Source organism: Salvelinus alpinus, chromosome 30 (assembly GCF_045679555.1).
Source record: "Salvelinus alpinus chromosome 30, SLU_Salpinus.1, whole genome shotgun sequence".
In the NCBI taxonomy this organism is placed as follows: Eukaryota; Metazoa; Chordata; class Actinopteri; order Salmoniformes; family Salmonidae; genus Salvelinus; species Salvelinus alpinus.
This window is the reverse complement of record NC_092115.1, coordinates 16,746,955-16,769,796: the sequence shown is the minus strand read 5'-3', so window position 1 is coordinate 16,769,796 and position 22,842 is coordinate 16,746,955. Positions and strand designations below refer to the sequence as shown.

At 43.4% G+C, this 22,842-nt stretch overlaps 1 protein-coding gene across 3 annotated transcripts in view; it reads left to right on the top strand.

Moving 5' to 3' along the window:
* The window catches only part of LOC139560570 (protein phosphatase 1L-like), a 28,375-nt gene extending 5,991 nt beyond the window's left edge, over positions 1 to 22,384 (top strand). The window contains exons 1-4 of one of the 3 annotated variants that reach the window (XM_071377465.1): positions 12,879 to 13,035; positions 16,204 to 16,378; positions 19,105 to 19,266; positions 19,939 to 22,384. In XM_071377465.1, the coding sequence (XP_071233566.1) occupies positions 13,009 to 13,035; positions 16,204 to 16,378; positions 19,105 to 19,266; positions 19,939 to 20,291 (717 nt within the window). In that variant the 5' untranslated portion in view covers positions 12,879 to 13,008 and the 3' untranslated portion in view covers positions 20,292 to 22,384. Of the gene's footprint in view, positions 1 to 12,878; positions 13,036 to 13,871; positions 14,012 to 16,203; positions 16,379 to 19,104; positions 19,267 to 19,938 lie in introns of those variants that run through there. The other 2 variants (XM_071377466.1, XM_071377464.1) reach the window with 2 other exon arrangements.
* Positions 22,385 to 22,842: the final 458 nt, after the last annotated feature.

The window sequence follows — 22,842 nt, the reverse complement described above, 5'->3', positions numbered from 1 at the left end:
CATTTACAAACCAGGTAGATACCATGGGAATGCTGATGCTCTGAGTAGGCTGCCTGTTCCAGAAATCATCAGTCAGGAAGAAGAAAATGACCAGGTTTTGATGATCGACGTGTTGGATGATGCACCAGTGAACACAGCACAAATCAGGCAATGGACTTCAAAGGATGTGACGTTATCACAAGTGCATGAATTTATCCTGAAAGGATGGCCTACAGTGACAGAGCCTCAGATCATGCCTTACTACACTCGCCGCTTGGCATTGAGTGTTCGAGATGGATGTGTTCTGTGGGGTTCAAGAGTAGTTATCCCACCACAAGGGCGGGTGTTGCTACTGAAGTTGTTGCATCAGTCGCATCCAGGTATGTCGAGAATGAAAGGCCTAGTGAGGTCATATGTCTGGTGGCCAAAGATGGACCACGATGTGGAAAATGAGGTTATCCGGTGTGAAGATTGTCAGAGTAACAGGAAGTCACCACCCACCGCACCATTACATCCATGGGAATGGCCAGAAAAACCATGGACACGACTACATGTGGACTACGCTGGACCTTTCCTAGGAAAAATGTTCCTTGTGCTGATTGATTCTCAGTCAAAGTGGATGGATGTTTACCCCATGAACACGTCAACATCGTACGCTACGATTGAGAAGTTGAGACAAAGCTTCAGTGTTATGGGATTGCCTCAAATGTTGGTTAGTGACAATGCTACTTGTTTTACAAGCACTGAATTCACAAGTTTCATGAAACAAAATGGAATTCAGCATGTAACGTCGGCCCCTTTTCACCCATCTTCAAACGGATTAGCAGAACGTGCGGTTCAGACCTTGAAGGAGGGGATGAGGAAGATGCAAGGGCCCAGCATTGAAACAAAGGTGTCAAGATTCTTGTTTAGCTACAGGATTACTCCTCAAGCTACGACTGGGTTGTCACCTGCAGAGATGTTGATGTCAAGGAGGTTAAGGTCGACCTTGGATCTCATCAGACCAGACCTGAAAATGAAAATACAACAAAAGCAATGGAATCAAAAATGGAATCATGATACCCGAGCCAAACTCAGAAGTTTCTCAACTGGAGATGATGTCTATACAAGAAACTATGGGTTTGGTCCTAAATGGATTCCAGCTACCATTGAGGATTGCTCAGGACCAGTATCTTATACTGTGATCATCGGAAGTGGACAAAGACTAAGGAGACACGTGGATCAGATCCGAGCTCGAATTCCAGTTCCATCCGGAGATCTGGATCAATTCTTAAACGAGCAGGACAGGACATTGGAACGTTCCCCAGAGTTGCAGTTTGACAAACCACCTGAGACCAACAATGCTCAACTTCCTGAGACCACCAGTCCGGGACGACCTCCTCCTGTGAAGTCTCCACAAAAGGACTTTGTTTCACCATCAAGGGGTGAAGATCTGGTGGCACCAGCTACACCACCTCTGAGACGCTCTATTAGAGAGAGACGTCCGCCAGACTTTTTCAGATCCTAAAGGAGATCATTTTTGAAAAAATGTACATAAGAATATAGCATAGCTCAGAAAGAAATTAAATTGGGTTATTAGCTTTAAAGGGGGGGAATGTAGTAACCTGGTATATTTATGTTTACCAATAGATGGCAGTATTGACTCAAGACAGGGGTTTGCTTTCCGCTATCCGTAGCTATTTCCTATGTCTGCCTATATTACCATGATTAAGAAAGCTTCAGGTAGTTTAAGCCAGGTGCATAAGATAATGTAAAATCTAAGTTACAATTAAATACTAAACCGTACGTAAGTCTCATGAGTCGTAATTCTAAGAAGCCTTTAAGGATACTACAAACATCATTCGCATCTGTGGTCAGCACAGCATCCTCATTGGATTTGGAATGAGAGAGTTAAGTCCTAACAAAACATCTTCCCACCCCAGCTTTCAGGGTACATAAAACTAGCAAACAGAGCATTTTGAAAGTCACACGGTCTTGGGGCATCCTAACCATGACCAGAATTTAAGTTGAGTAGGCAGCATCTAAATCCTCTGCAGTACGATTTACAGGGTCTCTCCGCTGGCCTATTCACTATTTAGTAGTAGGCCCTGTGTATGTCGCCTACCACTACTACCCTTTGATGAAACTAGAATCACCCTCTGTGTTTTTGTGTGTTGTCCTCAGCTCAAAGACATAGGAATTGAATTGCAAACCCACACAAAGAACCAGTCTTGAGGCTTTGTGTGTCGCACATGGTGTGAACCATTTTTTCTCCCTTTGACTGTCAAGGGTCAGGGAATGCCCAAGGTAGCCTTCAGACCACATGTCTAGGGAGCCATCTGCCAATTCAGTGTCCACAGTGAGCTTGGAGCCAGGATTCTCTTTCTCACAGACACTATTACACAACTATTACAAAGCTATTACAAAGCTATTACACACTATAACAAAGCTATTACACAAACACTATAACAAAGCTATTACACACTATAACAAAGCTATTACACAAACACTATTAAACATTATTGCAATACTATTACTCTATTACACACTGTTACACATCTGTGTTTTAGAAGTCACAGATGCCACTTTAGTATGGCGACTGTGTCTATCTCCACCAAATCAAACCAAATCAAAATACTAAAAGATTTACACTGAGTGGACAAAACATAAAGAACACCTGCTCTTTCCATGACATAGACCGATCAGGTGAAAGCTATGATCCCTTATTGATGTCACTTATTAAATCCATTTCAATCAGAGTAGATGATGGGGAAGACAGGTTAAAGGATTTTTAAGCCTTGAGACATGGATTGGGTATGTGTGCCAATCAGAGGGTGAATGGATAAGACAAAAGATTTAAGTGCCATTGAACGGGGTATGGTAGTAGGTGCCAGGTGCTCCGGTTTGTGTAAAGAACTGCAATGCTGCTGGGTTTTTCACGCTCAACAGTTTCCTGTGTGTATCAAGAATGGTCAAAGGACATCCAACCGACTTGACACAACTGTGGGAAGCATTGGAGTCAAGATCACTTTCTGAGTCAAAATGCAAGCCAAGATCTACCACTCAGATTTTTTTGTTGTTGCATGACTTTAAAAAAGTAAGCCTATTCAACATTATCCAATTAAAAACAGTTATATAGCAATGAGGTTTGTGCAGTAGGCTATAGGCCCAATGCATGATCATTGGCTATGTATGCTTGAATTTCCCTGCCAATGTGGTTCCTCTGACCATTTTGAAATTATATTACCACAATATAGGTGTATGAAGACATTAGTAATAGATAATTTGTTGTATTTCTTGTGAGGCACAGCTGAGTGAGCAAAATAATTCACTTTCTTCTGCATCTGATGGTCAGTCTGAGGTGAGGGAGGGAGCAGCGGTGAGGCTGCCTCACCAGACTCACAGTCCCTCCTCTCTCCCTTCCTCCACTGAGAAAAGGAGACAGTCTTCCAGCTGATGGTGAAACTTAAGTCGTATTGCATTATTTCTGCCTCATGCACCAATTCATGTTGTTACCTCTATGACCAGATAAAGTAAAATATTCCTTTATTAAAACTTCTTACGGCTAGGCGTCCCGTCAGCGGGACACCTGTCAACAACTTCTGGTGAAATTGGAGGGAGCGCAATTCAAATAATTAATCACAGCTATCAAAGCTATTCAAATAAATAAATTATGGATATTAAACATTTAAGTACATACAAGTATCTTATATCGGTTAAAAGCGTACATTCTTGTTAATCTAACTGCATTGTCCGATTTACAATAGGCTTTACAGCGAAAGCATGCTATGCGATTGTTTGAGGACGGCGCCCCACATCAAAATATTTTTCAACCAGCACAGGTTTCATAAATTCACAAATAGCGATTGAATATTACTTTTTGAAAATCTTCCTCTGATTTGCAATCCAAAGGGTCCCAGCTACAACATGTAGTGTCGTTTTGTTAGATCAAATCCTTCTTTATATCACAAAAAGTCAGTTTAGTTGGCTCCATCGATTTGAGTAATCCATTCATTCAACATGCAGAGAAAGGAATCCAAAAAGCTACCGCTAAACTTTGTTAAAGCAAGTCAAAATACGTTTCTATTTCATCTTCAGGTACCCTAAAATGTAATTAAACTATAATATTTCATACGGAAAGAGGTATGTTCAATAGAAAAGTGATATTAGCAGGTGCGCATCCTCTTCATCGTGCGCACACAGACTGATTTCCAGCTCTGTGTTCCTGTATCACAACCCAGAATTCTTTCTCGTTTTGGAAGAAACAAGCCTGAAACCTTGAACAAAGACTGTTGACATCTAGTGTCAGCCATAGGAATTGCAATCTGGGAGCTGGATTTAACTTAGTCCCTATACGTTATAATGGAAGAGCATGGGCTCTCAAAAATACAAATTCTGGTTGGTTTTTCTTTGGATTTTCTCCTACCTTATCTATTGTGTTATAGTCTCCTACATTATTTTAAAATGTATACAAACTTCAGAGTGTCTTCTTTCCAATGTTACCAATTATATGCATATCCTGGCTTCAGGGCCAGAGTAGCAAGGCAGTTTACTTTGGGCACGTCGGTCAGGTGGAAATTCAGAAAAGTAAAGTAGCCATCAGTACAGTAGCCTATGGTAACGTCAGTACAGTAGACTATGGTATCGTCAGTACAGTAGCCTATGGTAACGTCAGTACAGTAGCCTATGGTAACGTCAGTACAGTAGCCTATGGTAACGTCAGTACAGTAGCCTATGGTAACGTCAGTACAGTAGACTATGGTAACGCCTGTACAGTAGCCTATGGTAACTTCAGTACAGTAGTCTATGGTAACGTCAGTACAGTAGCCTATGGTACCGTCAGTACAGTAGACTATGTTATCGTCAGTACAGTAGCCTATGGTACCGTCAGTACAGTAGCCTATGGTAACGTCAGTAAAGTAGCCATCAGTACAGTAGACTATTGTAACGTCAGTAGTAGACTATGGTATCGTCAGTACAGTAGACTATGGTATCGCCAGTACAGTAACATATGGTAACGTCAGTACAGTAGCCTATGGTAACATCAGTACAGTAGCCTATGGTAACGTCAGTACAGTAGTCTATGGTAACGTCAGTACAGTAGTCTATGGTAACGTCAGTACAGTAGCCTATGGTAACGTCAGTACAGTAGCCTATGGTAACGTCAGTACAGTAGACTATGGTAACGTCAGTAAAGTAGCCATAAGTACAGTAGCCTATGGTAACGTCAGTAAAGTAGCCATCAGTACAGTAGCCTATGGTAACGTCAGTACAGTAGCCTGTGGTACCATCAGTACAGTAGCCTATGGTAATGTCAGTACAGTAGCCTATGGTAACGTCAGTACAGTAGTCTATGGTAACGCCAGTACAGTAGCCATCAGTACAGTAGCCTATGGTAACGTCAGTACAGTAGTCTATGGTAACGTCAGTACAGTAGACTATGGTAACTTCAGTACAGTAGACTATGGTAACGTCAGTACAGTAGACTATGGTAACGCCAGTACAGTAGACTATGGTAACGCCAGTACAGTAGTCTATGGTAACGCCAGTACAGTAGTCTATGGTAACGCCAGTACAGTAGTCTATGGTAACGTCAGTACAGTAGTCTATGGTAACGTCAGTACAGTAGTCTATGGTAACGTCAGGACAGTAGTCTATGGTAACGTCAGTACAGTAGACTATGGTAACGCCAGTACAGTAGACTATGGTAACGCCAGTACAGTAGTCTATGGTAACGTCAGGACAGTAGACTATGGTAACGCCAGTACAGTAGACTATGGTAACGCCAGTACAGTAGACTATGGTAACGTCAGTACAGTAGTCTATGGTAACGTCAGGACAGTAGTCTATGGTAACGCCAGTACAGTAGACTATGGTAACGCCAGTACAGTAGTCTATGGTAACGCCAGTACAGTAGTCTATGGTAACGCCAGTACAGTAGTCTATGGTAACGTCAGTACAGTAGTCTATGGTAACGTCAGTACAGTAGTCTATGGTAACATCAGGACAGTAGTCTATGGTAACGTCAGTACAGTAGACTATGGTAACGCCAGTACAGTAGACTATGGTAACGCCAGTACAGTAGTCTATGGTAACGTCAGGACAGTAGTCTATGGTAACGCCAGTACAGTAGACTATGGTAACGCCAGTACAGTAGACTATGGTAACGCCAGTACAGTAGACTATGGTAACGCCAGTACAGTAGTCTATGGTAACGCCAGTACAGTAGACTATGGTAACGCCAGTACAGTAGTCTATGGTAACGTCAGTACAGTAGTCTATGGTAACGCCAGTACAGTAGACTATGGTAAAGCCAGTACAGTAGACTATGGTAACGCCAGTACAGTAGACTATGGTAACGCCAGTACAGTAGTCTATGGTAACGCCAGTACAGTAGTCTATGGTAACGTCAGTACAGTAGTCTATGGTAACGTCAGTACAGTAGTCTATGGTAACGTCAGTACAGTAGTCTATGGTAACGCCAGGACAGTAGTCTATGGTAACGCCAGGACAGTAGACTATGGTAACGCCAGTACGGTAGTCGATGGTAACGCCAGTACGGTAGTCTATGGTAACATCAGGACAGTAGTCTATGGTAACGTCAGTACAGTAGACTATGGTAACGCCAGTACAGTAGACTATGGTAACGCCAGTACAGTAGTCTATGGTAACGTCAGGACAGTAGTCTATGGTAACGCCAGTACAGTAGACTATGGTAACGCCAGTACAGTAGACTATGGTAACGCCAGTACAGTAGACTATGGTAACGCCAGTACAGTAGACTATGGTAACGCCAGTACAGTAGTCTATGGTAACGCCAGTACAGTAGACTATGGTAACGCCAGTACAGTAGTCTATGGTAACGCCAGTACAGTAGACTATGGTAACGCCAGTACAGTAGACTATGGTAACGTCAGTACAGTAGTCTATGGTAACGCCAGTACAGTAGACTATGGTAACGCCAGTACAGTAGACTATGGTAACGCCAGTACAGTAGACTATGGTAACGCCAGTACAGTAGTCTATGGTAACGCCAGTACAGTAGTCTATGGTAACGCCAGTACAGCAGTCTATGGTAACGTCAGTACAGTAGTCTATGGTAACATCAGTACAGTAGTCTATGGTAACGTCAGTACAGTAGTCTATGGTAACGTCAGGACAGTAGTCTATGGTAACGCCAGTACAGTAGACTATGGTAACGCCAGTACGGTAGTCGATGGTAACGCCAGTACAGTAGTCTATGGTAACGCCAGTACAGTAGTCTATGGTAACGCCAGTACAGTAGACTATGGTAACGCCAGTACAGTAGACTATGGTAACGCCAGTACAGTAGTCTATGGTAACGCCAGTACAGTAGACTATGGTAACGCCAGTACAGTAGTCTATGGTAACGCCAGTACAGTAGTCTATGGTAACGCCAGTACAGTAGTCTATGGTAACGCCAGTACAGCAGACTATGGTAACGCCAGTACAGTAGACTATACTTCCTTGGGGGGAGGGGCAGGTAGCCTAAACACGCGCACACACAGGCAAAGATTTTCAGCTGGCAGGCAGACACTGGAATAACTTTCTGAGTGACAGAGTGAGGGCTTTGGATAGGCGTTTTTTTGTCGGAATAGAAGAAAAGGCCTTGAACGTAACAGAATGTTATTAACCATTTCTGTTCCTTGAAAAAAATGTATTTTCCGGTTTTCGGTTGTGTACCCTGAACTGGTTCCAATCCCTGCTTTCAACCATTGAAAGTTCCACTCTATGACATTCTAATACGGGGTGGCAGGTAGCCTAGTGGTTAGAGGCGGGTAGCCTAGTGGTTAGAGGCGGGTAGCCTAGTGGTTAGAGGCAGGTAGCCTAGTGGTTAGAGGCGGGTAGCCTAGTGGTTAGAGGCGGGTAGCCTCGTGGTTAGAGGCGGGTAGCCTAGTGGTTAGAGGCGGGTAGCCTAGTGGTTAGAGGCGGGTAGCCTAGTGGTTAGAGGCGGGTAGCCTAGTGGTTAGAGGCGGGTAGCCTAGTGGTTAGAGGCGGGTAGCCTAGTGGTTAGAGTGCTAGGTCAGTAACCGACTCAAATCCCCAAGCTGACAAGGTAAAAATCTGCCGTTCTCCTCCTGATCAAGGCAATTAACCCACTGTTCCTAGGCTGTCATTGTAAATAAGAATTTGATCCTAACTGACTTGCCTAGTCAAATAACGGTTAAATATATATATATATATTTTAAATACACTCTACGTTATCTAAATAGATTGGCAAGATCCTGTTAAAGGGTAGGAAGCATGAATTTCTAGTAACAACACAGTGTGGTCAAAGACTCAGTAACTTAGTTGTAGTTACAATCTGGTTACCTATAACTACAAACAGTTATGTTTCAGTGTTTTTACATATTTCTGAACTTATTTCCGGATATCTTCGGAACTACGCACAATGCACTATTTCTCAACGTCAAATCAAGATCTCAGCGATCACTGCCTCATTGCCTGCATCCGTAATGGGTCTGCGACCAAACGACTACCCCTCATCACTGTCAAACGCTCCCTAAAACACTTCTGAGAGCAGGCCTTTCTAATCGACCTGGCCGGGGTATCCTGGAATGACATTTACCTCATCCCGTCAGTAGAGGATGCCTGGTTATTCTTTAAAAGTTCCTTCCTCGCTATCTTAAATAAGCATGCCCCGTTCCAAAAAAATTGAACTAGGAATATATATAGTCCTTGGTTCACTCCAGACCTGTCTGCCCTTGACCAGCACAAAAACATCCTGTGGCGTTCTGCATTAGCATCGAATAGCCCCCGTGATATGCAACTTTTCAGGGAAGTTAGGAACAAATATACACAGGCAGTTAGGAAAGCTAAGTCTAGCTTTTTCAAACAGAAATGTGCATCCTGTAGTACAAACACAAAAATGTTCTGGCACACTGTAAAGTCCATGGAGAATAAGAGCACCTCCTCCCAGCTGCCCACTGCTCTGAGGACAGGAAACACTGTCACCACCGATAAATCCACTGTAATTGAGAATTTCAATAAGCATTTCTCTACGGCTGGCCATGCTTTCCACCTGGCTACACCTACCCCGGTCAACTGCTCGGCACCCTCCACAGCAACCCACCAAAGCCCCCACCATTTCTCCTTCACCCAAATCCAGATAGCTGATGTTCTGAAAAAACTGCTAAATCTGGACCCCTACAAATCAGCCGGGCTAGACAATCTGGACCCTCTCTTTCAAAGATTATCTGCCGAAATTGTTGCAACTCCTATTACTACCCTGTTCAACCTCTCTCTCGTATCGTCTGAGATTCCCAAAGATTGGAAAGCTGCCGCGGTCATCCCCCTCTTCAAAGGGGGTGACACTCTAGACCCAAACTGCTACAGACCTATATCTATCCTACCCTGTCTTTCTAAGGTCTTCGAAAGCCAAGTTAACAAACAGATTACTGTCCATTTCGAATCCTACCGAACCTTCTCCGCTATGCAATCTGGTTTCAGAGCTGGTCATGGGTGTACCTCCGCCACGCTAAAGGTCCTAAACGACATCATAACCGCCATCGATAAGAGACATTACTGTGCAGCCGTATTCATCGACCTGGCCAAGGCTTTCGACTCTGTCAATCACCACATTCTTATTGGCAGACTCGACAGCCTTGGTTTCTCAAATGATTGCCTCGCCTGGTTTACCAACTACTTCTCTGATAGAGTTCAGTGTGTCAAATCGGAGGGCCTGTTGTCTGGACCTCTGGCAGTCTCTATGGGGGTGCCACAGGGTTCAATTCTCGGGCCGACTCTCTTCTCTGTATACATCAATGATGTTGCTCTTGCTGCTGGTGATTCTCTGATCCACCTCTACGCAGACAACACCATTCTGTATACTTCTGGCCCCTCTTTGGACACTGTGTTAACTAACCTCCAGATGAGCTTCAATGCCGTACAACTCTCCTTCCGTGGCCTCCAACTGCTCTTAAATGCAAGTAAAACTAAATGCATGCTATTCAATCGATCACTGCCCGCACCTGCCCATCCGTCCAGCATCACTACTCTGGACAGCTCTGACTTAGAATACGTGGACAACTACAAATACCTAGGTGTCTGGTTAGACTTTAAACTCTCCTTCCAGACTCACATTAAGCATCTCCAATCCAAAATTACATCTAGAATCGGCTTCCTATATCGCAACAAAGCATCCTTCACTCATGCTGCCAAACATACCCTCGTAAAACTGACCATCCTACCGATCCTCGACTTCGGCGACGTCATCTATAAAATAGCCTCCAACACTCTACTCAACAAATTGGATGTAGTCTATCACAGTGCCATCCGTTTTGTCACCAAAGCCCCATATACTACCCACCACTACGACCTGTACGCTCTCGTTGGTTGGCCCGCGCTTCATACTCGTCGCCAAACCCACTGGCTACAGGTTATCTACAAGGTAAAGCCCCGCCTTATCTCAGCTCACTGGTCACCTATAGCGGCACCCACTCGTAGCACGCGCTCCAGCAGGTATATCTCACTGGTCAACCCCAAAGCCAATTCCTCCTTTGGCCGCCTTTCCTTCCAGTTCTCTGCTGCCAATGACTGGAACGAATTGCAAAAATCAGTGAAGCTTGAGACTCATATCTCCCTCTCTAGCTTTAAGCACCAGCTGTCAGAGCAGCTCACAGATCACTGCACCTGTACATAACCCATCTGTAAACAGCCCATTTATCTACCTCATTCCCATACTGTATTTATTTATTTATCTTGCTTCTTTGCACCCCAGTATCTATACTTGCACATTCATCTTCTGCACATCCACCATTCCAGTGTTTAATTGCTATATTGTAATTACTTTGCCACCATGGCCTATTTATTGCCTTAACTCCCTTATCTTACCTCATTTGCACTAACTGTATATAGACTTTTTTCTTCTTTTTCTACTGTATTATTGACTATGTTTTTGTTTATTCCATGTGTAACTCTGTGTTGTTGTATGTGTCAAATTGCTATGCTTTATCTTGGCCAGGTCGCAGTTTCAAATGAGAACTTGTTCTCAACTAGCCTACCTGGTTAAATAAAAAATATTTTTATAAAATATGGAGAACCGGTGCTACCTAGCTAGTTCCAGCTGGCTGCTAGTAGCTACTAGCCTTGCTAGCATGTAATTACATTCCAAACCAAGTGTTGGCGCTGGTGAGCTACTATGTACATATACAAAGAAAAAAAACATTAAATAATGCGGAAAAACTGCAACTCTTTTTCTCCTGTGCGTTTGGTATCGGTAGTCGAGTGAGTATTGTAGTAGTTTTTTATTTATTTAAAAAATATATAATATTGTAGTAGTTTTCCGTTGTTTGTAGGTAATGCAGTAATACCCACATAGTGCAGTAATACCCACAATGACGGGGTTATGTCTCATTTGTGTCTCAAAACTGAGAAGCAAGCTTTGAAGTCGGAACGATTTGTCAGGTTTAAGCGATTAGTTTCGAGCATGGGAACCCTGCGCACGTCTACTGTATGCAGTAATCATTTCACCCAGGAGGGCTTTGATGGCTTAGTATAACCAGTGGAAGTGTCACGCCCTGACCTTAGAGATCCTTTTTATGTCTCCAATTTGGTTGGTCAGGGCATGAGTTGGGGTGGGCATTCTATGTTTTGTTCTGTGTGTTGTATTTCTATGTGTTTGGCCTGGTATGGTTCCCAATCAGAGGCAGCTGTCAATCGTTGTCTCTGATTGAGAACCATACTTAGGTAGCCTGTGTTTGGGTAGTTTTGTGTATTGCACCTTGCAGAACTGTTTGTTTGTCGTTTTGTTGTTTTTTGTTCAAGTATTCGTATTTATTAAAAGTATTATGAATACTTACCACGCTGCACCTTGGTCTTCTCCTTCTCCCGACAACAGCCGTTACAGGAAGGCAGGATTTGGAATGCGAGTTCCTGTCTGTGCTAGACTAGTTGTTCTCTGGCTTACTACTTACATAGGCCGTGGTGGTTGGCTAGTTTGGCTAGTTAGCTGGTTAGCTAGCAGGCTAAAATGACTAACTTTAGATGGGTGGCTTGCTGGCTAAGATAACTGCATATACCAGTAACATTATTTGATAACTGGTTAGATGCCGTTATATATTTAGAAAACTTTGGTTTACTTTAATGTAGCTGTTTGCTAGGTGTTGATAGCAACGTAACGTTAGCAGGCTAGTTGGCTAGCAACCTTGCAAGTAACAATACATACATAAAGTATTTGCTTGTAAGTTCCTGAAAATTAAACCAGTAATCATGAGTGTAATCGATTTGGTTTAATTTGAAGTTATACAGTACATTTGAAGTTATTTCTGTTACAGTTTACATTTTAGGGAATAGGCTGACTTGCCTGTTTTGTTCCAGCTTTCAGAATTCTGATTCTATGTTTTATGTAATAACTAAAACAAATACAAAAGTGAGGTGTAACTGCATTGGGTTTTTTAATGCATATTCCAATGCAAATCCATATGTTACATGTGGTTACGTTTATGGTACCTTACCTTTAAGATAAGGGACGTCCTTGGCCTTGTGTAGTGGAAGTAGGAGGGAGTCTGAAAGGGCAGGCTGTTTACATATCTATCTGGAACTTTCAGACTATTCCTATCCTATGATTAAATATTTAACCTTCCTGTCTGGTCCCCTTACCACCCCTGGTGTGTGTGTGTGTGTGTGTGTGTGTGTGTGTGTGTGTGTGTGTGTGTGTGTGTGTGTGTGTGTGTGTGTGTGTGTGTGTGTGTGTGTGTGTGTGTGTGTGTGTGTGTGATCCTGTTACCTTTCCTATGGTCATGGTGACAGTGACATGCATGGGCTATGACTATGAAGGTGGACCTTGTTCTCAGTGGGAGTTTTGCCAGGAACACACAAATCAGAGCCCCCCCCCCCCCCCAAAACACAAACACACTGAACACACAAACACACGCTCAAGTCAGAACTTCTTATCTGAAATCCAGTCACAGAGTAAGGGTTTCTGGGTAACTTGATCATCTTTATTAATGCTTATACATCTGTACACCAGTGAATCGACTCCAACCCTGTTGCCTGGGTTTGGTTTGCTAGAGACAGTTGTGTGGGAACATGGAAGACGCCACGCTGAGCTATAAGGTTGGTCGGGTTCACCTTGATGGCTGTGAAATAACTCTTAATACCAGTGATCTGGTGGTGGTTTGAGAATGTGTGATTGATGTAGGCCTCTTTGATCTGTTGACAATAGCTTCTTGGTAGATACCATGAATCTTTGTTTAGGAATGGAATGCTTCGTGACTCCCCAGTTTCTTTGTCACAAACTGAACATGATGGCCAACAATCCCCGGAACACATCTGCCTCCTCCTTCGCTCCCTCTTGTGACAAGAACCATACATACCAATCTTTCACCATTTCAGGCTGGAGCTTCTGTACCTCCTGTACTCGGCCAGCAGGGGGTGTAGTTCCTGCAGGTAGGAGCCCAGAGCTGCATGGGCATCTGTCCCATTGTCCTGCTCCAGGTGGGCTTGGTGCACCAGCATCTGGGAGTGGAAGGCGGGTCCGTTGATCCAGTGCTCGAGTGCCCGCGTGCTCATGTGGCCGTCATGCAGCATGGAGTTCTTCAGACGAGTCTGCTGGACACTGAGCTCAGTCTCCAGACGGCACGTTTCCTTCAGCAGGTGCTCACTAGCCCCCACGTGCATCCGGTAGCGCTTCAGGTACTCCTCCATCAGATCACGCACTACTGAAGCTTTCTCTTCAGCAAAGACACGGTGGAGCAGGTGGGACGCGTCTGGCTGGGGCTCCCCGAGACCTGCTGCGCTGATCTCTAAGATCATGGAGACCACCAGAGCACCAATGCCCACTGCGTTGGGCACACTGCTCAGGCCGGCAAGAGCCGCATCCAGGCTGGCCACGTAGAACGGGGCCTGGCTGCCCACAAAGGCCAGCAGCTGGGCAGAGTGGTCCTGCAGCACGACCGACGAGTTGAGCCCAAAGTACTGCAGGAGGGAGTCGTCGATGCCTACATCGGGCAGGCCCCCTTGATTGTAGAACTGGTTCACCAGGAAGGCCTGGTCCTGCTGAGAAATCACGAGGGGAAGGTTCCACAACATTGTGAGTACTGCCAGAGGCACGTCAAGAGAAACATGCACAGTAGACTAGGTTGCTGAGTGAATGAGTTATAAGCGCATGCATATGGGTATGTGTTGTGGAACTTTTTGTCAGAAGGGGCCGGGGTGAGTGTTGAATTAACCTATCCTGAGCTGAGCTCTTTTGGCAAACATGTGTTGGGAGTAACAGAGATGTGTTAGTTAGAGAGAGCACCAAACCCAACACACTCAGAGGACTAAATGTTCACCTTTTCAGTGTGAACCTTTCACTTACCCAAGTCTGTAGAAGTCCGCCTTCAAGTCGCAGGAGGGGTTTGTGGGAAATGTGAGGACACATGCTCAATTGCTTTTTTCCTAATTATTTTCTGCGAGTTAAAATAAATGTTTGCTTGTCCCCTGGTATCAAAAGGATAATATCGTGTACAGAACAGCTTGTCTCTGTCTGAGCAGTGTGTCCTTAAACTGCAAATATGTAGCAATTTCTCAACTCTATCCCTTTTCAATCTTTTCGCAGTTTAATGGCCTTCATCACCAAAGTCAGACATTTTCAAGATGCAAAATATACATTGAATTGAATGAAAAAAGGTTGAATGCTGAATGTACTTTTACATGGCTTAGTAATTTGGGCTCTTGGATGGGTAACTTTACATTCACTATTCAAGGCTCCCTGTGTTCCTCCCAAACAAATTTAACGAATTAGTGATTATACTCAGAGAGAGAGAGAGAGAGAGAGAGTGAGAGATTACTCACACTGGTGACTAATGAAGACTGTTTTAATAATTTATTTTATTCCATTTCACTTCCTCATTACATGCTCCTCTCTCAAATCAATCTGCTCCTACAATTATCACCATGAGTGAAATTAGTTTGTTCGTTAATATCTCATCTGCTTCGGTTAATTGGATGGCTTGATTACAGGACTGATTAAAACACAAGAACTATTGATTGCAGTGTAAGAATATGCAAACGACGACATGAGTGTGTCGAGTCTCAAGTCTTTAAGAGTTTTGAACGCTTCTATAATGAAATATATAAACTTCCAGCAGCTGAATTAATATTCAATATGATGAACATGATCTGAGGAGAAAGGAGGCAGTGAAGATAATGAAAAGGGCTAAAAAAGAGAGCAGGAAGGAGGGAGGAATGGAGAGGAAGAGAGGTTGTTGAATAATTCAGCACAGAACACCTGGCGAACCTTCCTTCTCCGTTTTCTTTTCCACGTATCAGACTAGAAATAATTTGTCAAATACTGAAAATAAACCTCTTTAAATCCAACTAAAATCACATTTCTACGTGTAGTAAACCAAGGATATTTACTGTTCTTACTCAGGTAACAGTAATTTGAATATATAAAGAGAAACAGACAGTCTCTTTAACAGCACTGGAAACCAGTGTTAACCTTCATGCCCACCGGGTTTGGCCCAGGGTAATTGATTAGTCATTATTAATTTATTAATTATTATTGGAAATTAGCAAAGCCACCAAGTGTGCATTTGAGCATGCATATTAAAATCTCTTACATACTGCCTCCATTCACCCAGTGCTGAATGTAGACACATTAATTATCTGTAGACAGCCTGCTACATTGAAACCCTTTCTACATACGGTATAAAATGTGCTCGTCAAATATAATTTCTCTGGTCTTGCACTATGTATAGCTTTTGTTTGGATATCTCTGGTAGGTCCTAGAAAACATTGGTGTCATGCCTTTTGGTGTGTATTTCAAATATACTTTTTTGTGTTTTAAACTTGTAGTTTGGGGTCAATGTATTATAAGATGAAGAACTTGTTTGGACTTTGAATTCAGATTGAACAATTTCCATTTTTAAACTAAACGTCTGATAGTCTCTGTTGACATTGGCGGCTATCTCCTGGCTGTATTCTTGCAAAATATGGGCACTAAGACAGACTATTTCTCAAGAACACAGGTTATCAGTCATTTACAGCATCGGAGGCTCACCACACTGCTGAAAACAGAAAAAATAAATGTGCCTCGTTCAAACATTTAATCTGGATTCATTCGGCTACAGGCAAAAAAACAAGCATTCTGTACCGCTGTACAAGTAAAAGCACAGAATTGTATCAACCAATCATCAGAAAGTTGACCGGTCAAATAACTGAAATTCAACCAAAACCGTGAACAACTTTCTAAACACTTATATTGCTCTTTCCCCTCTCTCTCTCCATCTCTCACAGGCTGCAGCGGACTATGTAAAGGCCCACCTTCCAGAGTCTCTGAGGCAGCAGTTGCTGTCCTATGAAAGGGAGAAGAGGGAGAGCGTTCCCTCCTACCCCAGCATCCTGGAGCAGCGTATCCTGGCTGTAGACCGAGACATGGTGGACAAGCTCTCTGCCAATCACGACGAAGCAGGTGAGGGACTGTAGGAGTGCTGATCTAAGATCAGTTTAGCCTTTTAGATCCTGGATCAGCACTCCTTCTCTGAGATGTTTATGAGTACGAGGTCGGACGGGTTAAAAATGTGGCAATACTGCGGATTGGTTAAGACATTAAGTCCGATACACACGGACAGAGATGGGTCAGAGGGGGAGAGGCGAATTTTAAACCCCAAATCTATTTTGCATGAAGAAACAACCTGTCATTCATCACAAACTTTGTGAATATCTGGGTTTTGCCTCTTTACAATGCAGAAAGACTGCATTTAATCAGTGGACACCACTCGCTTTTATTACAACACACCTGTCATCCTTTTTTTCTTTACTAAAGTAAAGGTTTATTATTATTATTATTGCTATTGCTAAGGGTACTACATAGGTGTAAGCATACATTTCTTAGCAAGAGATAGCACTTGTATAGCCTAAGAAAGTAGCAGAAATATGCAGAAAGTAGTTTTTAGTGCATTTTATTGAAGGGAAACAATGTCTTGAACTTTTTTGGCAACATAGTGATATATTCTTATATACTGTACAATGAGGAATTCAACTACAAAATACTAGTCTTCTCCCATTTCTTTAAACATTGCCCCCACCCACAAGGTGTATAAACAACAACAATAAATACGAATAAAATAAGATAATAGATACAAAAATATGAAGAACATAAATCAATCAACTCTAATTAGCACATGTAGGACAGTATGCAAGTGTGTGTGCATAGACTATGCAGATGTATTTATCACATGTGCAGCACATAGTGTTTGTTTTACAGTCCTTCTTTGGGGGGCAGAATTGGCATTTCCTCATCTTGCCTGCCCCAGCTGCAGCCTCAGGAGGATCAGGACAAGATTCAGCCCACTGAACAGCTTTCACAAGCGCTGCAGAGGCTGCTGTGCGGGGGAAGCGCCCCCTTCTTTGAATGCGTAGTGTTACAAGTGCCTTTCCCAGCTGCTCCAGGAACACCCTCCTCTTCTTTTGCTTATCAGGCATCCAGGTAGGGTTGATCGTGTTCCATATCACAAAGGCATTGTATGCGGACACATTAATGATGTTATGGAAGATGACCAGGCGCCAGCAGGCAGTCCTCCTCCTGCAGCTGTATGTTCCAATCACCTTGTTCAGGTTGTCAACGCCTCCTTTGTTGTGGTTGTAGTCCAGGATGATGGCTGGCTTCCTGTCCTCACGATCACTGATCTCAGCCGTTTTGTGCAGTGTGCTCAGGAGGACCACATTCTTGTTCCTCTTTGGGAGGTAAGAAACTAGAGTGGTGGTGGGGGTGAAGAGAAGGCCTCTCTTCCCCTTGTTGCGAGGAGTGCAGGGGGAGCTCTGGCTTGTTCTTTCTAACTGTGCCAACCATGGTGATCTTCCTCTTTAGGAGCTGCTGGCTGAGCTCATAAGAGGTGAAGAAATTGTCACACGTGACATTGTGCCCCCTCAGTCCACTTGTCACATCAAGCACAACCCGCATCCCCTGGTTCTTCTCCGGGCCTCCACTGGTAGGCTTCCCTGTGAAGACTTGCATCTTCCAAGCGTAGCTGGATTGTGCGTCACAGGCCACCCATATCTTGATGCCATGAATCTGTCATCTCCAGGATGATTATTTTCGATGGCTGGTGTGATGAACATGTAGAATGTTGAGGAGATGTCCTGGCCATGGGCAACTGCATGTCTTGTGGACCCTGGGGTCATCCTTATGACATTTTGTGCTGCCATCCTGCCCTGGTTGTCATATTGTGACAAGGACCATGTTATTTTGCTGTTCTTTGACAAAAATGTCTCTCAGCTTGGGAGATTTCTTCTTCATCTGAAGATGATGCATCGTGCTCTGAGTTGTATTCTTCCCTATCTTCTTCTTCAGATACCTCCTCTTCTAAATCATTGTTCTCTTGTTCCTTCTGTACATCAGAAAAAAATCACTGGGCATTGAAACATGAAACACTTTTTCTAATGTTGGGGTCACTCTAGGAAAAGTCATCAAATTCAAGTTCTCTGCTGTTAGTGGCGGGTCATTTTTTACCCTTAAGACAACACAAGGGTTAAAACAGGTCAGAGTTTACCCTCTTTATAAAATCCTAATCACTTTATGTCTAAAGGGAGAGAAAAAAACATTTTGGGAAATGTATAGTACTTTTTACAGATAGTCTGTTAAAAGTAAAGCCGTATACATCAAATGTAGTATTATTTATTATGGCAGGGGTGAAATGTCTCCATGGGGACAACCTTTGGAAGGTCAAGACACAAAGTCAGTGTCACGGAGTACACAAAGCTGCTTTGTTGCCCTGAGAGATTTATTGTCAGCCCTGAGAAATGGATTAGATGAATGTACTGGAAACAGTACCTTATAAATCACTGGATTTTTCAATGGAGGAGGAGGACATGAAAAGGTAGACCTTTGTCAGATACGTTATTAGGGCCTTCACTCCTGTTACCTGGACTTTCATAGCTGTGATGGAAATACAGTATGGCTCTCAGTATTGTGGTTGGTTAGCGGACTTTGGTACACTTGTGGTATTCTGAGAATGAGAATCACAGGTGAAAAACATGAACTTAAAGGTTCATTACACTCAGATGTTTTCAGATTATAACAGTAGTCTTATCTCAAGATGAGCCCACGTCCCAGGCCATCGCTTGTGTAGATCATCTATGGTTTTGGAATGTAATGTCCCTTTAAATTGAAATATCACCTCTGTCTCCCTCTCTCAGGTACTACATGTCTGGTGGCCCTGCTATCGGACAGGGAGCTGACGGTGGCCAACGTTGGGGACTCACGAGGCGTGTTGTGCGACAAGGACGGAAACGCTGTGGCATTGTCACATGACCACAAGCCATACCAGCTGAAGGAGCGCAAGAGGATCAAGAGGGCAGGTTAGCGGACCTCCAGCATGGGTGAACAGCACCACAACGCTATGGTGACGTTAAAAAGATGTGTTTGTGTCAAACCGAGCTAAACTCAACACAGTGAATTCACACATTGGGGTGGGTTTCCTGGATCATATTAACCCTAGTCCTGAACTAAAGACCACTTTAATTGGAGAACTGTTTCTTAGTCCAGAACCAGGTTTAATCTGTGTCCAGGAAACCGGCCCTTAGTGTTCAGCACAGAAACAAAACACACATACCATTTTCTCGGCTGTGGAAGGTAGTGCATAACGTCATGACGACATAAAATGTTTCCCATACTTGAGCAGATCACAATGGTACGCTAGGATGAATCACTAGAATGAATTAGTGTCAAAGGGAGAGATTGCAGCCTTGACTCACCACCTATTGGCCCTCTTTTGAAGTGCAAGAGAAGTTGAATACATTACTTGCTCTTGACAAATGATAGGAAGCACTGATATGCTGAGGTGGATTTGGTAAATAGAATATCTATAAAAATATAGATATAATGTAATTTGACTGTGATACAGAAATTCCCTTGCTCTGTCTGCGCTTTTTTCCCGTGTACACAATCAATGACCAATGTCCCGGTGTGAGATAATAAAGCTACTGAGAGTTTAATCATAGGGCATTGCACTTCCATTCCTTCACCACCAGGGGGCTTCATCAGCTTCAACGGCTCGTGGCGCGTCCAGGGCATCCTGGCCATGTCTCGCTCGCTGGGCGACTACCCCCTAAAGAACCTCAACGTGGTCATCCCCGACCCCGACGTGTTGACCTTTGACCTGGACAAGCTGCAGCCCGAGTTCATGATCCTGGCGTCGGACGGGCTGTGGGACGCCTTCAGCAACGAGGAGGCGGTGCGTTTCGTGCGCGAGCGCCTGGACGAGCCGCACTACGGTGCCAAGAGCATCGTGCTGCAGTCTTTCTACCGCGGCTGCCCCGACAACATCACCGTCATGGTGGTCAAGTTCAAGAGCGGCCCCGTGGGGAGCAGGGCTGAGGAGTAGAGGCGGTGATGAGGTCACACGTTTGTGACGGGGTTATTGTTATGTTATAGATAGACTCTCCTCCATTATGGATAGTGCAGCAATCAATCAATGGGGAGGATTGGGAACTGTTGCAACATGCATACCTGGCATTCTCTTTGAAACGCACGTACAACCACACCAACATCCTAAACGATGTAGTTTGTTTTTCATTTCTATGACTTTTGGATAGAGAAGTATTTTTGCTTGAATTATGGCCTTAACTCGGAAGCTGGAGTGCTTGATCATCTTGACACACACACATACACACACACATACACACACACACATACACACGTCCATCTGCCGTCTCACACATTGGCATTCGGCACGAACACACAACTGGAGATCACCTCTTCTTCATCACTGAGAAGATGACTCTGACTCAAACAGTACAGCAAACTGATCTATTGTTCTCTGCGCACCCTGCTGCAGTGTATTGGACTGATACTGTCCTGAAGAAAATTGTAAAAGAAAAAGCACCTGTTGAGACTTTTCATTTTGGTGGAATGATAAGCCCTTAAGCATCGGCCCATAAAAATGTCCTTGGTCATATACAGGAGCAGTTATACCCTGATCTAGCTCCAGCCATTGCCTTTTTCGTCAACATAGTCGTAACAGGGCTGATGTTAAGTTACTGTATTATGGTACTGGACCTGTATAGGACATTTGTTTAGCCTATCCGTGTTTAGGAAAGATCTGTGGATTTTAGCACACAGGTGTTGATGCCTTCGATCATGGGAATCGTACGGACTGGGAGGTGCATCTCAGACTGCTTATTAAAGCACTGTTACCCATGGCGACTGAGTTAAAGGCTACACAGCTGAAACAGGAAGGCTAATTGCCAGTAATATGGCCACCCGTGTGTTAGTTTTACAAGTGTACTACTGTATTGAATACTACTATTACGGCTGTATTTCCAACACACTCACAGGCTCACCTCAGAATTTGACATTCATTCATGTTTCTCAAACGTCAAATTTCGAAGTAGTTCCAAACATCACATTTCTAAGTGTTTAAGGTTTAGGCATTAACTCCACATTTTTAAGGTTAGGGTAATGTTTAGGCATTAATCAAATCAAATCAATACATTAACCTTTCAGAATTAAGTTTTGGGATAGGCTTAAAACCAAAATATAAAAACAGCTTTCTATCGCTGGATTTGAATATGCAACTTTTGGAACCAAATGCAGATGTTTACGCCCACCCGCCATCCCCATTCACAACGTCCTAGCAAAACCCAAACCTACTGGAAGGGAACAGCACTGACTGTTGTCCCTAGTGGTCGGTTTCCTCTTTATCTCCTGGAGTCCTCAGACATGGATGGACATTGAATACTGACTTGTATAAGGGGTGACCTGCCTGTTATTTATTTCATAGGTACATCATTTGAATTAAAAAATATATATATACGTATGTTATATTATCATATACACCGAATAGGTGTTGTGTACAGGGTTAACCATAGTATGGTGCCCCTGGAGCAAATTAAGGTTAAGTGCCTTGCTCAAGGGTATATCGACAGATTTTTTATTTTGTCTGGTCGGGTATTCAAACCAGCAACCTTTCAGTTACTAGCACAACGCTCTAACAGGTAGGTTACCTGCTGCCCTATGATGTGGCAAACCGTTTATCATTTAACAATGTACCTTAATTGCCTTATTTATTTTTTCAGTTTTAATCTTATTGTCAAAACAAAACATACACAGATGTTTATTGTTCACCTGTGCATACAGTATGCATAAGTTGATAATGCAACAAGCATCACTTGTAGACAGTTCACCAACAAGTCACTCATATAATCTGCCAAACACAAAATGTATGAATTTGCTGAATGCAGTCTGTCAGTATTAAAATCCAATGCCACCATGTCAAATGTTGCTGTTTTTGTTTGTTATTAGAGCCAATTTGAAAGACTGTGCAAACAGTCTATTTAGCTACCACTGCACTCTGTGATTTAACACAGTAAATTACTTTGTAACATAAATCCAATAATTTTTTGAAAACATATAATACAGCAAAGGGATTAATAAACGGGTCACAGATTTGTCTGACCTCTGTAGCTTATTCATGTATGGCAATGTGTATGTGACCTTTCTGTAGCCTACAAACCAAGTATGGCCGCCAAGAAACAGTATTGTGCAGTATTCTCTGGGGCCCGTGAGAAACCACAATGACGCACTCGCATACCAAGCCGAACAATCATATCTCTGTATTCATGTTTCTTGCTTCACCAGTGTGCTGGATTGTCACACATTGATGAATACGTCTCCCATCAGTCACGTCATGACACTAAACAATTGATTGGATTTTATTTGAAAATCCTCAATGATGACAACAAGCATAAGAATGTTTGGGCTGGTGAGATCACAGCCAGAAAGAAAACATATGACGTCGTTGATACACTTCTGGGACCGCTAGACACAGGCACAAATAGTTCTGTCTGCGCTATAACTCTAGTAACCAAACACCCTACCACTAGCTACAGAGGCTTGGCAGTTGCTGGCGTGCGTTGCCTAGACAGTGCGCAAGC